The sequence below is a fragment of the Teleopsis dalmanni genome, chromosome 2, assembly GCF_002237135.1.
Source record: "Teleopsis dalmanni isolate 2A chromosome 2, ASM223713v2, whole genome shotgun sequence".
In the NCBI taxonomy this organism is placed as follows: Eukaryota; Metazoa; Arthropoda; class Insecta; order Diptera; family Diopsidae; genus Teleopsis; species Teleopsis dalmanni.
Window position 1 is genome coordinate 107,094,210 of NC_051847.1, and position 16,515 is coordinate 107,110,724.

General features: G+C 37.3%; 1 protein-coding gene across 1 annotated transcript; it reads right to left on the minus strand.

The window, feature by feature from the left end:
- Positions 1 to 1,398: 1,398 nt before the first annotated feature.
- On the minus strand, positions 1,399 to 2,193 carry LOC119675344. Its single transcript, XM_038086540.1, has one exon. The coding sequence runs from the start codon at positions 2,191 to 2,193 to the stop codon at positions 1,399 to 1,401; it is 795 nt and encodes a 264-aa protein (XP_037942468.1).
- Between the last annotated feature and the right edge of the window lie 14,322 nt (positions 2,194 to 16,515).

Here is a 16,515-nt window from a genome sequence, read left to right on the forward strand (position 1 = left end):
AAATCCGCCTTGCAAGTCTCGAATGCGGAAATGTCTTCTGGCTTCCAGATAATCTTGCTATTATCGTTTTTTCGGTTCCCAGGAGTGAGATTGAACAGACATCGCTGACTGCTGACGGCGTTGCGAAGAAACCGTCGATAAAAGTTAATCATCCCCAGGAAGCGCCGTAGCTCCTTCACCGTTGATGGAAGTGGAAAATCACAAATTTCGGCTACCTTGCTTTCGGGAGGCTTGAAACCGTGTGCGCTGATAGAGTCGCCGAAGAATTCGATCTCGCTGCAACCAAATTCACACTTGGCAAAATTAACTGTCAGACTACCTTGACGAATACGCTCAAAAACAGTTTGGAGATGAACTCGATGTTCTGCGGCGTCTTTTGAAGCAATCAATATGTCATCGATGTATGCGAAAACAAAATCTAGTCCAGCCAAGGTTGCGTTAATAAACCGTTGAAATGTCTGTACTGCATTTCGTAAGCCAAATGTCATGAAACGGAACTCGAATAACCCGATTACTACCCAATCGCCGTTTTCGGTATATCGCATTCCGCCATTGGAATCTGGTGGTACGCCTTTTGTAAATCAACCTTAGAAAACATGTTTTTTCCATGGAGAATGGTTGTTACGTCGTGCAGGAAAGGGATCGGGTACCGGTCCGGCTTTGCTCGCGCATTCAACATACGATAGTCACCGCATGGTCGCCACGAGCCATCGCTCTTCCGAACCATATGCAATGGGCTCGACCAAGGACTCTTTGACGGCTGACAAATGCCTTTTCGCAACAAATATTCAAACTCCTTCTTTGCTTCCTCTAATTTTATCCCAGACAAACGTCATGGACGGGCAAAAACTGGAGCACCAGTAGTCTCGATGAAATGTTCAACTTGAGTGTCACACGTGCGAGAATTATCACCCAATGTGGCTAGATCACGATATTCATTCAACAAAGAACTGTAATCATCTGCAATAGAGTTAGCTCGGATGCCGTTCACTTGCCCAACTGCTGTCGCGCCTCTCGCTACTAATAACGTTTTGTTGTCCACTAGCTGTTTCCGTTTCATGTCAACAAGTAAATCATAATACCTAAAGAAATCTGCACCGACTATCGGATAGTTAACATCCGCCACCATTAACGTCCATGGGAAATCGCGCCTTAAACCAAGGGATAACGACAAACGTTTGGTGCCGTATGCGCGTATCGGCGTGCCATTAGCAGCAAACAAGCTGGGTAATAATGAAGTAACTGACTTACCTCGTTTGATACCGTATATTTTCGGTAGTACAGAGAGATCCGCTTCGGTGTCGATAAGAAATGCGGTTGACGTCGCCGGATCTCGTATTGTCAGTCGAGCTATAATTACATTGCCCTCCAATCGGCTCGACGTCGATTACGACATGCTTAATTTTTTGACTTTGCATTAGATGTATACGGGCATGGCTGACGACATCTGCGTGCTTGCTCCCAGAACCTACTATGAAACCAGCACCAACCGGAGTGATTTGTGGACTGCGATCGCGTTCGGCTCTTTCTGCGTGAGGACTGTCGCGTTCTCGACGGCTGACGTCCACCAAAATCCAATCTGCTTAACCGCTGCTCAATTTGATCCAAACGCTGGCACAACATGGCTGTCTCGTTCGAACCGCTGCTTCCACTAGATGACACCTCACAAATTCTATCGGCCAGTTTAGCTAATTCTACCAGGTCAACACTTGATGTTTGTAAAATGGCACGTACCTCCGGAGGTAGACGTTGGAGCGAAAGTGACTTCAGGAATTCGGTACTAACTTTATCCTTCGCTAGTGCTGTCAGTTCATTCAACAACTGCGATGGTCGACGATCTCCTAATTCGATCACAGAAAGGAGCCTCTGGATCTTGCGTTGCTCACTTTCACCAAACCGCTCTATAATCTGGTTCTTCAAGTAACTGTATTTACCAGTTGCAGGCGGGTGTAAAACAGCATCGGCTACATCAGCAACGACGCTGGACTCGATCGCTGCGACGACAGTGTTGAATTTCGTAACGTTGCTAGTTATAGCGGCGACTGCAAACTGCGCCTCAATTTGCGCAAACCAAATTTCTGGTCGTTCATGCCAAAATGGCGGTACCTTGACGGACACGCGACTCAGATTACCTTCTGATAACTCACTCTTTCGCTGCACCGCTGCGGCTTCGTTAACCGTCGACAAAGACATGCTGCTTGAAAATGTTGCTAGCAAAAATATTGTTCAACTAATTTTGGTGAGCTTAACCGTGTGTTCTTATCACGTCGGGGTCACCACTTTAACAAAGGACTCCACACTTTGCTAATCAATAAAAACACGAATATTTAACAACAACAAACAAACTTTATTTAAATTTTCTAAGAACGAAATCTGAAACGTTTTCCTTAAACGAATTAAAAAACTGAATATATTTTAAATTGAATTTTACATTTAAATTTCAATTAACTCATAGTTTACTGCGTCGCCACAGAAATATTTCTGAGGATGAAGATTCACTACAATGGAATTCATATGTAACTACTAAACCTTGTTATTTTTAAAAATATGAGGCGACCCATATGGCAACCAACAACACTATTAACAAAAAGCATGAAATTACACTGAAATGACACAAATGACACAAGAAGCACACAGAGAAGAATAGCGTCACACCTAAAATAATGAAGTAAAGTGGCAGCAACGTTGTGATACATTTGTATACAATCCTTTTTGTGAAATATTATAATTGATATAAAGGTAACAAAGCCACATTAATGACCCCGACGTGATTCAACAAGTGCAACGTTATCAACACGCGTCAAATTATGATGTTTCAAATAACACAAAAACATGTCGCAAACAGCAGACAACTATGCGCAAATAATATTTCGAACTGCCGACATTTGCTTTTATTAAAACGGACCCGGATTAATATTCAATCTAGATGTAGTTACAGTTCAGAAATTCTGGTATTAAAATAGACCAAATGAAGTACGACCATGTAGTCGGCAGTCTTGATAGCAACGCGCTGAGGAATATCGCATATATCATCCGTGCTCCATCCGCAGCTGACTAGCACCAGACAGTCAAAACGCGGTCTATTCAAAACTTCACGAAATCAGAGAATCGTAAACAACGGCGTCTTATGCAAGAAGGCCAGCTAGGCGACGACAAGTCGTTCCATTTACTACGATCGATGCGTGATTTGTTCAGCGGTGCCATGAACGATAGCGCAATTAAACAATAGCGATTGGATCGTTTGCCAAAAACTTTACGAGCGGTCGTGTTAATTTTTTACGTCGGTTTGGATAAAAGTACCCAACAAGCACACTTAATGCTGCACATGGGGAATTACCATTCGGTGTCCAAATAGTAACGCAAAATTCAGGTGGAAACCCAACAGTGCCCTTAGCCTTTCACAACAGACCTTAAGTGAATGTCGTAGAACAGCTAACCAAGCAACTACGAGCAAGCGGGGTGTCTCAACAGCAATTTCGTTCCCAACGCAGATCGAGTACATCGGCACGAAAACAACATTCGCAAACTCTTTCAGCAAATGTAGTAGCTAATATCCAGTGCATTATTATCATAATCGTTTTAGTATAAGTGCACAGAAGTGTGCCAAGCGCAGCAGTTATGCCGTCACGGAAAACTAAATACTGCTTCATCAACGCCCAATACCGCGGTGGGAGCTGCATTGTATCACATCCGCGAACGACAACTTGAACCACTTTGCGTTCTATTCAAAACGGTTAACCAACATGCAATAGCGTTACAGCACTTACGATAGAGAGCTGCTCATAATATAACAAGCAATATAGCATTTCCAACAAACGGTAGAAGGCAGAAGATGTACGGTGTTAACCGGCCATAAACCATTTATCTGGCCAAACATAAAAATGGACGTAAAAAGTAGTCAGAACATATCCGCATTGCTAACAAGCCAAAATAACCAGACACAACAAAACAATTCTCAGCACCTTTAAGGCATCTGATCGGTGATTTGTGGCAAAACATGTTGATATTGCGGAACCATTACCACTATCAGCCGGGTAAAGTTACTGCCAGATATGCATAGATCGTTTCACCCGGTGGGCTGTTACTGTCACATTACGGACAATCGTGCAGACGCAAAAGTTGTGGCGTTCATCACGGGATGGGTTCCACACTATAAAATTCGAATCTAAGCTTGTAACGACCTTTTCCGGAGCTTTGTATATCTGGGGTATACTCAGCGAGTATACCAGGGTCAAACATATAAGAAATTCTTTAAAAAAAATTATAAGATATTATAAAATATTCATAAAAAAAAAGAGACACTTCTGTTTGTAGCAGCGTTTATTGTTTAATAAAAAAAAAGAAATACAATCAAGTTCTGAAAAGTTGTGTTGTAAATGATGTAAACAGGAGAAATTCCAAAATCAATAAAGTAATGTCAAATGCGCAAGCGTTGCAATCGTTGCGAGGCGTTGGAATCGTTGTGATCAGTGGTGTAAAAAACCTTGCATTGAAAGAAATTCCAAATAGCATTAGAATAAGACCGCTTAGGAAAGAGTAATCTTGCTATCAATTCCATAAAATCTTTGTCAGCTATAGCCAGACAAAAATCCTTCCTGACGTTGCGCCTGACCATGCTCGCCAGCAATTGACAAACGCTCGTAGTCACACACGACTTCTGACAGTTTTGGTGACTCGTAGTCCATTCCTCCATCAGCTATGACAAAATGAAAGTCTGGATGACTAGTTAAATTACCCTAAGCCAGCATAACTCAAGCAGAAGGTAACTCAACTGGCTAAATTGTCCTCCGCCAGTATCAGCCAAGCAGAAGGCAATTCAACCACCATCACTTCGCCCAAACCAGTTCATCCATGCACATGGTGATGGTCAACTAGTCCGTGCTCCCACTGTCGTCCCTAGTAGTAGTAGAATTGACTTACCTTGCAATGAAAGAAATTCCAAATAGAACGATTTGGCAATTTCGCTGCCCTTTTGTTTGAAATTCTTCCCATTACAGGCAAAAACAATTTTACTTTATTTTCAAGTAAAGAAAGTCCTGTCTTTGTCAAAACAAAAATAATAATAAAAATAACTGCATCACATAAAAAATGCGTGCACAATATTTTTCTTAAATCTGTTTATGCAGACAAACAAGAAAAATAGTTACAACAAATTTACCTACTTTTTATTAGCGGCAAAAAACTAATCAAAACCTATTTTAGATTACAGGGTCATTCGTTTTATAAAAAAATATTTGTTTTTAATGAAATTTACAAGGTCATTAATCTAGTTTGTGGGCCTACATTATAATGTAAAATTTGGACCTTACAAGTTGTTCGCAGTACATTAAGCGCGAAACAAAAATGCAAACCTAACCAAAAATGCACAGACGAATTGCCACTGGCATTGCTGGCTTTACGAAGTGCATACAAAACAACATCCGAGCTAGGCTAGCCAAAATGGTTTACGGTACGTTCTCATGCTGCCGAATTGACAATATTCCTACAGGAGGCCATGAATTAATTTTCTCCGGTTCCAGGTGCAAACCATGGGAAAGCAAAAAATTTGGACAACGAGTGTTGCTGAGAAACGACTTGAGAACGTGTGACCTCCCTTGAACTAAGGTTCATTTAAGACCATTCAAAGTGATACGGCGAGATCGTAAGCTTTGACCTATTTTGATTAAAGACCTTCATCACAGGGGTAAGGCAGCTTACTTATAGAGTGAAAAAACTGAACCAACCACACAGTTGCCGCGATCTGCATCACTCCAATCAAGCCCAGATGCTGAACCAGTACAATCAACTCAGCAGGAGTTTAACCAATGCCGCAGTGTTTCTAGCGACAGAGTCATCCGTTTATCTATCAGATTTAGGACGTAAAATCAGTTATAACAGACATCGTTTCCGCTCAGCCACTGATGGGAAATGATGTGGAGACCCATATGGCAACCAACAACTCTACATTATGCTTTCATTTTTGTGAAATAGTATAATTAATAAAAAGGCAACAAAGCCACAAATATATATTAATTTATAAAACAGAAAACACCTTTCAAATATGTGCACGTTATTTATTGAAAGTCGTTCGTAGGTATTCATTTATAGAATATCATATGTTTATGTTAGTATTATCACAAAAACTTTAATATTTTTTATGGAAAAATACATTATTTCTATTTTAAACTTAACCACTAAAGTTAGTTTCGGCTTTTTTTTTTAAACAAAGAGAAATAGAATTTTTCATAATTTGGGCCAAACGTGTTAAAGTGAATATTTAATTTTTCTATATCAACGCCCATCAAGAATAATTCTAATACATAAATATCCGAAACTAGCATAAAGTTTTGGTTGAAAATCACGCAACGGGGGTGCAAAAAAAAATTGGTATCCTTTCACAAGACGACGTAAACGCGATTGTGTTCAGTTTACAGTGACATTACAGAACAAAGTATGATAAATTCAAAAACATACGGACTCAAGGAGAGTGCACAGCAAAGTCATCTTAACAAGTCGATGAACAAAATCTTCACGATGGGCGAAAAATATATTGTAGATTATTTTTATGTACTATAAGTGTAATTCAATAAAATATATAAAAATGGTAATTAGTAAAAATTTAAATAAAAATAAACATAAAAAAATATAAAATCAAATTTACAATTAGTCGAAATTAAATTAAAAACTAAATATTGTGGCCACAGAAATTTTTATAGTAAATTCCTATCCTACATATTATAAACACGAATTGAATTATAAAGGAAAATAATGAATTTTATTTCATTGTTATAAATTTGAACACAAAATTCACAACACAATAAATAAAACATTTAGTGTACAAACATAGATTTAAAGAACACTCAACAACTAAACACTCACTGTTTACATTTTTGTTTATCAACAAACAAAACACATCACAGCACGAGATTTTACTTGCGAATTGACAAGTTCACTGGCTCTTTCAGCCTACTGTTGAATTTTGGCTTATTCAACCGATATATATCAAATTTTTCACCTGGCTCATTCGGCTAATGTTATGTTTGTTTGCCTGGCTCATTAAGACAATTCATTGTTTATCAACCTGGCTCATTCAGCCAATTCCTCATTTATTAAATTTTTCTTCCCATAGAGTATCCGTCAAGGAGAAGAGAGTCCTAGGACACTACGCGTTCCTGCCAGGAGTCTTCTCGATACATTCAGCAAAGCCGACAAGGGATTTTGATTTTCGTTGAAAATAATTTTTAATTAATAATGTATATATTTTTTTTTATATTTTGAAGTAAAAGTATATAAGAATTTTCTTTGATTTTCATTAAAAACGAAATAATTTTAAATTAATAGTATACATATATTTTTTATATATTGAAGTATAAGTGAATAAAACTTTTTTTATTATACCATATTGTAAAACTATGACTTTGATTTAACACCTTGTCCCAGCAAAATATAAAATTTATTGTACGACCTTGGACAGCGGCTGAGGATACGCCAGCAAAATCTTGTATTGGAACGAACCCGAAAAAGTGTCGTTAGAATATTTTTAAATTAAAATGATGAGAATTTGATTAAACTAATTAGCATTTCACTGTCTTAAAAGTTAAAGGTGAAAGTTAAAAGAAATTTAGGTATTGATACAATTGAAAAACAGAATTGGAACCCGAAATTAAAATTTTGAAATATGAATAAATATTAAATAAAAGTAAATATGTAGAATAAGAGTATTTTAAAATTTTAATAATAATATTGAAATATTCAAAAATTTATTTGAGAGTGACGACAACAAGTAATATGATAGGATTGGAATTTAAATAAAATAATAAGTATTATATACTAAAAACATTTATTAAAAGTCATTCAAAAAATAGCCAATCGATCAAACTCTGGCCGACCTTAGGTATTAGAAACTGTTCAACTAGCAACTCTATCTCAGACCCAAAATATATGATCGAATGTATTGAACGCTAATTATTCTACTTTATCCCCAGCAATAAAAACAACAATTTAATGTTGTTTTCAAAAAATATCTGATGAAGATGAAGAAAGTATACAACCCAACACAACCAACACAATTAAAAAAGAACAATTTATTTTGCTCGAGCATCTTACTAATACCTAAACTTGCTTATATTATTTTAGATCTCTATAATACATTTTTAATACATTTTCCAATGCATTATTCCATTGTTTTTAATATAATCGAATTTGACTAAAAAACATTGACCTAATAAAAGTGTGATATATCGACTGTATGTCTCGCGTTGTGCATGCTGATCATATAAGTCTGCGCTACTATTCACTGTAATACTGTATTATATAATATAATATTATATTATACAATATATATATGTAGGAAAAACTTTATTTAATTCAATGATAAATAAATTTTATTAATATTTTTACAATAATATTTTACTACAAAACAAAATTATTTCAATGTATTTTACGCCCGTTAACATCATTCGCTCTTTCCAACTAAAAAACAATCAAAAAACTAGCAGCGTTGCCAGTTTTTTCGTTTTCATTTTACTGCCCGCCGCCAATTGCCACATATATACATATATATATATATATTTATATCTATATATACCCGAAATACTCAGCATGCGACTCCAAGTTTTACTAAAAGCCCGTCCTCTATGCATCAAACTTGAAAATCAAAAATACAGCACGTTTTATGCTAATATCACTAGTTTAAAATAGAAAAACGGTTAATAGATACCTACCTACCTTAAGCAACACGTATTAAAAGAGTAGACGTGAAAATTGTCCAACAGCCGGTTCTGCAGCCAGAAGAGTCGAATTGTTCCAATTTAATTATTGATTGCACAAAGCTCTTTAAAGCTTTATGAACAAAATCCAGAACTGAATCTAGAGAAAAGCTCTTAATCTGCTCTGCTACAGTCTTCTCCACGTACGGACGTGTTTTATAGTGCTCTTACAAAGTTTTACTAGTTAGCGGTTGTTTAGCGCGATAACTACATACAAAGTTCAAGATAAACGAAGTTATTGAGTGCTGAATCGCGGTATATATGCAAAAACTATTGAAATAGTGAATAAATGTTCAAATCAATTGTTCGTATTTATATTGTGATAGCATAAAGATTTTGGCGCTCTTGTAATAATTCGCCTTATTTTGGAACGTAAATTTAATTTAAATTAAACAAATTTGACAGAGACAGATAGTTACACTAGTGTCTGGTTTTTCTATACACAAACACATAAAAGCTGATAGAGACAGCAAATAAAAGCTTTTAAAGTTAAAATAATAAACTAAAATAAGTGTTGCAAAACGCTAAAACGAATTTTGGATAAAATTAATTATCCATAAATTTAATACGTGTTATTTTGTGAAAATTTTGATCACTTATATTAATATTTAATATTTATTTTATTAAAATATAAAAAAAAAATTTTATTTATATTAATATTTGAATAATTATTTGCATTTAAAATACAACTTAAACAAAATCAAATGTGATATATGGTACATTTTTATACTAATTAACATTTTAATTTGACCAATTCTTTAAAAAAAAAAAAAAATTTTTTAAATAATTAAAATAATTTCTACTCAAAAATCACTTGTTCTGCTGCATGGGCGATACGCTAATTTATGCGAACGCTCCAGTGCATAGCAAAATAAGATCAACGAAAACCAAACATTAACTAACACAATTTCAAATAATGAGTGTTCAACGAAGTCCCTTAGCAACACGAAGCCAAAAACAGCTACAGGCCGAAAACAATTCAAACTCAATTGAAAAAAAACTACGACACTTGTTTAAACCAAAAACTAGATAATATATCTTGGAGTGAACAATGCCGTACCCCACTGATAAGCTCACCTCATACGCTCACGGTGGGACTCTCGCCATCAAATCTAATAGCACATTCCTGCTCAACATCAACATGTACTACAAATAGCGTCACAGTATGCACTGCAAACTCGATAACTAACACCTTGAGTTCTACATCAACTCAGATATCCGTTTCGTCTACTCATGCCTTATCTTTACTTCCAACAACTTCGGTAAGTTCAATCGCTAATATATCAAACAATATACTGAACGAAATACCTACTACATCAAATTGCGCTATGTTCTCGACACCTGTGCACAAAGAGCAGAACAGCCAAAAAACTTTCAAAGTACATACTCAATCGAAGGGAAACTCAAAAGAGAACTCATTAAGCAACTCTTCAATACAAAAAATTAAACTTCCAAAAGAAAGTCAGAAAAGAACTCGTTCAAGTCCTGAAATTCGTCGTTCAAAAAATGCTGAACAAACTAAAAAACAAGCTAAATTAGATAGTTACTGGCTAGACAATCCAAGCCGTTCCGCAAATAGATTTTCAGTACTAGAAACAGAAGAGGAAGAAGTTGAAGAAGTGACACAACATGCCGAAAAGCAGCCTAAACCTCCACCAATATTCGTAGATAGGGTGAATAACATAAATCCTCTCATAAATCTTTTGTCCTCACAAGTAGAAAACAATTTTGAACTAAAAGTTTTAAACAACGAAAAGGTAAAAATCCAAGCAAAAACAACTGAGTCTTATGTTACAATAGTAAAGCAACTAGAATCGAAAAAAACCGAATTTTATACCTACAAGCCTAAAGATGAACGAAATTTTAAAGCTATCTTGAGAAATATGCATTCGTCTGTCAATACCGAGGACATTAAAACAGCTCTGGCGGAAATAGGCCATAAAGCTCTAAACGTGTTCAATATGAAACACAGAGAATCGAAAAAACCACTTCCTCTCTTCATTGTAGAACTTGAGCCTCAACAAAATAACAACGAGATCTACAGCATAAAGAATTTGATGCATAGTCGAGTCACGTTTGAGCCTCCTCGTCCTAAACGAGACATTCCTCAGTGTAGTAACTGCCAAGACTATGGCCACAAGAAAAGTTATTGTCGAAGACATCCGAGGTGCATCAAATGTGCAAAAAACCATTCTTCGTCTCAATGTCCAATCCAAGGAAGAAGTACTGAAGTCAAATGCGTATTATACGAAGGAAATCATCCTGCAAATTATAAAGGCTGTTCGATATATAAGCAGCTACAAACCGCGAAATTTCCAACACTAAAACCTAAACCAACAACAACTACAAACAAAGAAACTGACGAAGAAAAAGACAAAGTTTCTATCCCAAGGGATCCCAAAAGAAGTTATGCTAGTGTGCTAGTGCAACAATCACCTAAATCTCATACTATTCCTAAATCTCCAGATACCATGAGCGAAGTTCTAATAGTAGTTAAGTAAATGTTAGAACAAATCACCACGTTAATGAATGTTCTTGTCACGCTGACGACTAAATTATGTCCGACAGTGAATTAAATATAGTGGTCTAGAATGCGAATGGGCTGTCAAAACACTGTTTAGAGTTACAAGAATTTTTAAAAGATCAAAAAGTAGACATCATGCTAATATCTGAAACACGTTTTACTTCAAAACATTATTTTAAAGTACCAGGCTATGACTTTTACCACACTATGCATCCCGATGGAACGGCTCATGGGGGAAGTGGCATTTTAGTTAAAACAAATATATTACACTTTGAAATGCAACAATACCGCACTGAAGAGATTCAAACAACCAGCATATCAGTAAAAGATTGGTGTGGCTCAATCACAATAACATCAGTATACTGTCCACCAAAACACGCAACTAAGACGGCAACATATAAAAAATTCTTTAGAACCTTAGGTAACAGATTTATTGCGGGGGAGATTTTAATGCTAAACACGTTGAATGGGGCTCTCGGCTTTCAACACCCAAAGGACGACAGATGCTTGCGGCTATAAGAAGCGAAAACCTTTCAACTATCTCGTCTGGAGAACCAACTTATTGGCAAACGGATCCCAAAAAAAATGCCAGACTTGTTAGACTTTTGTGTTACTAAAGGAGTGCGACAAAACGACACTTTCTGTAAGTCTAGCTTTGATCTTTCATCAAATCACTCGTCAGTATTATTACGGATAAAATCGAATATACAACTTAAAGTTCAAAAATGTTATCTGCACAACAAATTAACCAACTGGGATGCCTTTAGGCATACACTTAAGGCATTACTTGATGAAAAAATGGCGCTTAAAACAGACGAAGAAATTGCGCTTGCAACCGAACATCTTATAAGGAGTATTCAACAATCAGCCTGGAGATCCACGCCTTCACACATGCAACAATTCGCCACACCATTATGTAGTACGACTCAAAAACTTATAAGAGCCAAAAGAGCAGCGAGAAGGCGCTGGCAACAAACCAAATCTCCGAAAGATAAAAAACTTTTTAATGTGCTGATCAAAAATCTAAAAGAACATCTGAAAACAACCAGAAATTTGGAAATACGAAGAAATCTCCAAAGACTAGATGCAACTAATTCCACCAACTACTCTCTCTGGCGAGCAATCAAGAAACAGACATCAACACACAATGCACCAGTAAAAAACGAACTTGGGCAATGGGCCCGAACAGATACAGAAAAATGCAAAGTATTTACGGTCATCTGTCTTCAGTTTTTATTCCAAACATTAATGAAGGCCCAAATAGTATAACTGAAGAGATTAGAGAGGTATTACAGCAAACGCACCAACTGGACCTTTCAATACAAAAATTCTCCATTTTCGACATAAAATTCGAAATCAAAAAACTAAAAATAAATAAAGCACCCGGCTATGACCTAATTACTTCAAAAATATTAAAGGAGTTACCGGATGAAGCAATAGTACTGCTGCGAAACATTTTTAACTCTATTGTCACAAAAGGCTTTATCCCTCCCCAATTCAAGGTGGCTCAAATTACCATGATAGTCAAACCTGGGAAAACGGCAAAAGATGTTAAGTCATATAGACCAATTAGTCTTCTACCGGTTATGTCAAAGTTGTTGGAAAATTTATTTCTTACCAGATTAATGCCCATTGTCAATAGAAGGAGACTAATTCCGGAATATCAATTTGGTTTTAGAAAAAAGCACAGTACAATAGAGCAAGTACACAGAGTGGTTAATGTTATACATAAGCATTTGACAAAAGGAAGTACTGCACAGCAGCATTTCTGGACATATTCCAGGCATTTGATCAAGTTTGGCATAACGGCCTATTGTTTAAGCTTAAAAAGATGCTCCCAACTAATTACTATATTTTCTTAAAATTTTACATCGAATCACGATATTTCTTTGTAAAACAGGGGGATGAAATATCAACTTTGCAACCAATTCATGCTGGAGTGCCACAAGGCAGTGTCTTGGAACCTGTGTTATACTTACACTTCACTAACGACTTGCCTACCACCGTTGGTACTGAGATTGGAACTTTTGCCGATGATACTGTGGTAATTGCTACAGACGAAAATCACCAGTTAGCATCCAACAAACTCCAGCGAGCGCTAGATAACATTTCCCAGTGGCTTAAAACCTGGAGAATAAAAGCAAATGAGACTAAGTCTTCACAAATAACCTTTACAATGAGAAGGAAAAATTGCCCAGCGGTACGCCTTAACGATATTTTAATCCCTCAATCTACCCGAGTGAAATATTTAGGAATACACTTTGACACAAAACTAACTTGGAAGCACCATAGTTTTACCAAAAGAAAAGCACTTGGCATCAGACTGCGGGAGCTTTACTGGATACTGAACAAAAGTTCAAAGCTTTCCGTGGAAAATAAACTTCTTATTTACAAAGCGATACTCAAACCAATCTGGACATATGGCATTGAACTCTGGGGAACTGCTGCATCTTCAAATATTGAGATTATTCAACGTTTTCAATCAAAAACCCTTAGATTAATCTTAGATGCTCCTAGATATATAACAAATGAATGTATACATCGCGATCTTAACGTTCCAGTAGTTAAGGATGTCATAAAAAGCCAAGCCAGTAAACACAAAAATCGTATGTTACATCATCCCAACCTCTTTATGAGCAGAATTATAGCAGAAGGAAGAACGTTCACACGCCTCCGCAAACAAACGCCATTGGAACTTTAATGTGTCCGACTTCAACAGACGGATGTGCTACTGAGCTCAGTCCATTCAAGCTCAAAATGGTCTTTTAAGTATTTAGTCACTTTTAAATATTGTTTATTGTCTACTCTGAATTGACAGATCGCAATAAAAGAAAATAAAATTAAACAAAAAAAAAAACAAAAAAATCTGCTCTGGTGACAGAAATTCTTTATGAAACAGGTTTCTTCTATGCGTTATTAAAGTTGGGCAGTCACAAAAAAATGTGTATGGGCGTTTCCTCATCTTTGAGGCATTATCTGAATTCCGAGTTAGCAGAAAATTGTCGTTTATGAAGGTGATATTTCACACCATAATGACCTGTAACCCGTCATCAATCTTAAATTACATTTTGAGAATTTCAGAATGTCTTTGTAGGAGTACGGTGTTATCAATGCTTTGCTTTGTCTGAGTTCTGGAAAGTTTTCCCAGTACTGCAGCCGCATATGATTTTCCCTTTTCTTAATAATCTGTTTTGTACTGGCCCAGTTTATTCCACAAAAAGGTTGAGGGCCTATGAAAGCAGTTTTTGATGCAGTTCTGACTAGCGCATCAGCTTTTTCATTTTCCAAAACTCCCCTGTGGCCCGGAATATAACTTGATATAACTTTTCTGTTTGTAGCATCGCCCCAATCCAGGAAATAATATTGAAATCAACATTTCTGTTAGTTAAGGCATTCGTGATCGAGCCATAACTCGTATTGTCGAACGGTCCTTCAATATCCAGAAATGCACAAAGCGCAATTTCTTTGTTTTTGTGGGCCTTTTCAATTTTGCTGACTAAATGATGTAAAGACAATTCAGTAGATTTCCCTCTGGAATAAGCGAATTGAATTTTGTGAAGGGGGTGGCTTTTAGACATTTCTGTACGAATATATATATCTATGAGCCTTTCCATGGTTTTCAGGAGGAAGGATGAGAGACTAATCGGTCTATACGATTTAGCGTCATCACTTAATAATAAGAATAAGAAAGAACAGGGTATTAGCTCCCATTTGAGCAGAGCACCGCGACCATGATTGATCTTTTGTGCTACAACAGACCCTAACTGAACAAAAGACATTCCGCCTTTCGAATGAAGGCCAGAATGTCGGTTGTTGAGAACCTCCTAATGTCGGAAGGTGCTAGTAGTTCCCGACCCAGTGATCTCCTCCTGGTCACATAGAATGTGACTGGTTGTCTCCTCTGCCTCCAAGCAGAGTCTACAATCTATCTCTTCGGATAGGCCCATTTTGTTGAGGTGGTAACGTAGCCCATGGTGACCCGTTAGATATCCCATTAGCAACCTCACCTCTGTTCTGCTAAAGGAGGACATCTTATTATAACTATAGGGGAGAATAAGCTCTTTAGACTGACGTTTACCTCGACTGTCGCACCAGTAACGACTTCTCTCGGTTGAGATCCAGTTATTGATTAGAGACCTAGTTGTAGACCAACTTAATCCACAAAAAGGTTCTGGGCTAGAGATTAGAGTGGCGGATCCTGTCCGTGCAAGACTATCGGCAGACTCATTACCATTAATTCCTGTGTGACCAGGCACCCAGCACAGTGTCACTTTATTATTGCTTGCCAGCTGCTGCAGTGTGTCATAGCAATCTGCTAGAAGTTTTGAGTAAAACTTTCAGGAGCATAACGCTTTGATTGCTGCTTGACTATCTGAATAAATACAGATTCAGGCGCCCTTCAACCCCTTGTTAATGTTGATACGAGCGCAGACCTCGATGGCGTGAACCTCTGCTTGGAAGACAGTGGGCCATATACCCAGCGCGAGCGAGATTCTGGTGTTTGGACCAAATATTCCAGCACCAACTCCTTCTTTGGTTTTCGAACCATCAGTATACCACGACATCACTTTTGGTTCGAGTCCAGGAGTGCCATTTACCCAGTCCAATCGATCGGGTATGAGGACTTCGAACTTCCTACCGAAGCGAAGTTTCATGTTCATGCGATCTGTCCTATCGCAGATCTCTATGCCATGAACTAGTCTGCAGATAGAGTTTTGACTGACGAGACTTCCGTGCATGTTGATAACAGGGTGTAGCCTAGCTGCACTCATAGCTGCTGTCTTTTTAATAAAGAGGTGCAGAGGGGTGAGACCCACTATGGACTCCAGTGCTGATGTGGGACATGTTCGAATAGTTCCCGTCATAGCGATGCATACGAGTCTTTGCAGTTTATTGCATTTGACAATTGCAGCATTTTGTTGCGCTTTATTCCACCAAACAAGAGCTGCGTAGGATACAATGGGTCTGACCATTGTGCGGTATAACCATGATATAATTCTATATCATAATAGAAATATGCCCCAGGTTCTACCATATGAGGTCCTACATGTCCACATGACCCGGGTGGCTTTGCCAATTATATTATCCAGGTGAGTGTTCCAGTTAAGACGCTTATCTAGGATGACCCCTAAATATTTGACTTCATCGGAGCATTCAATAGCCGTACCTTTAATAGATAGGGACCCAATATTTACTTTGTACCTTTTGGAAAATGGTACAATTACCGCTTTTTTGGGTTAATAT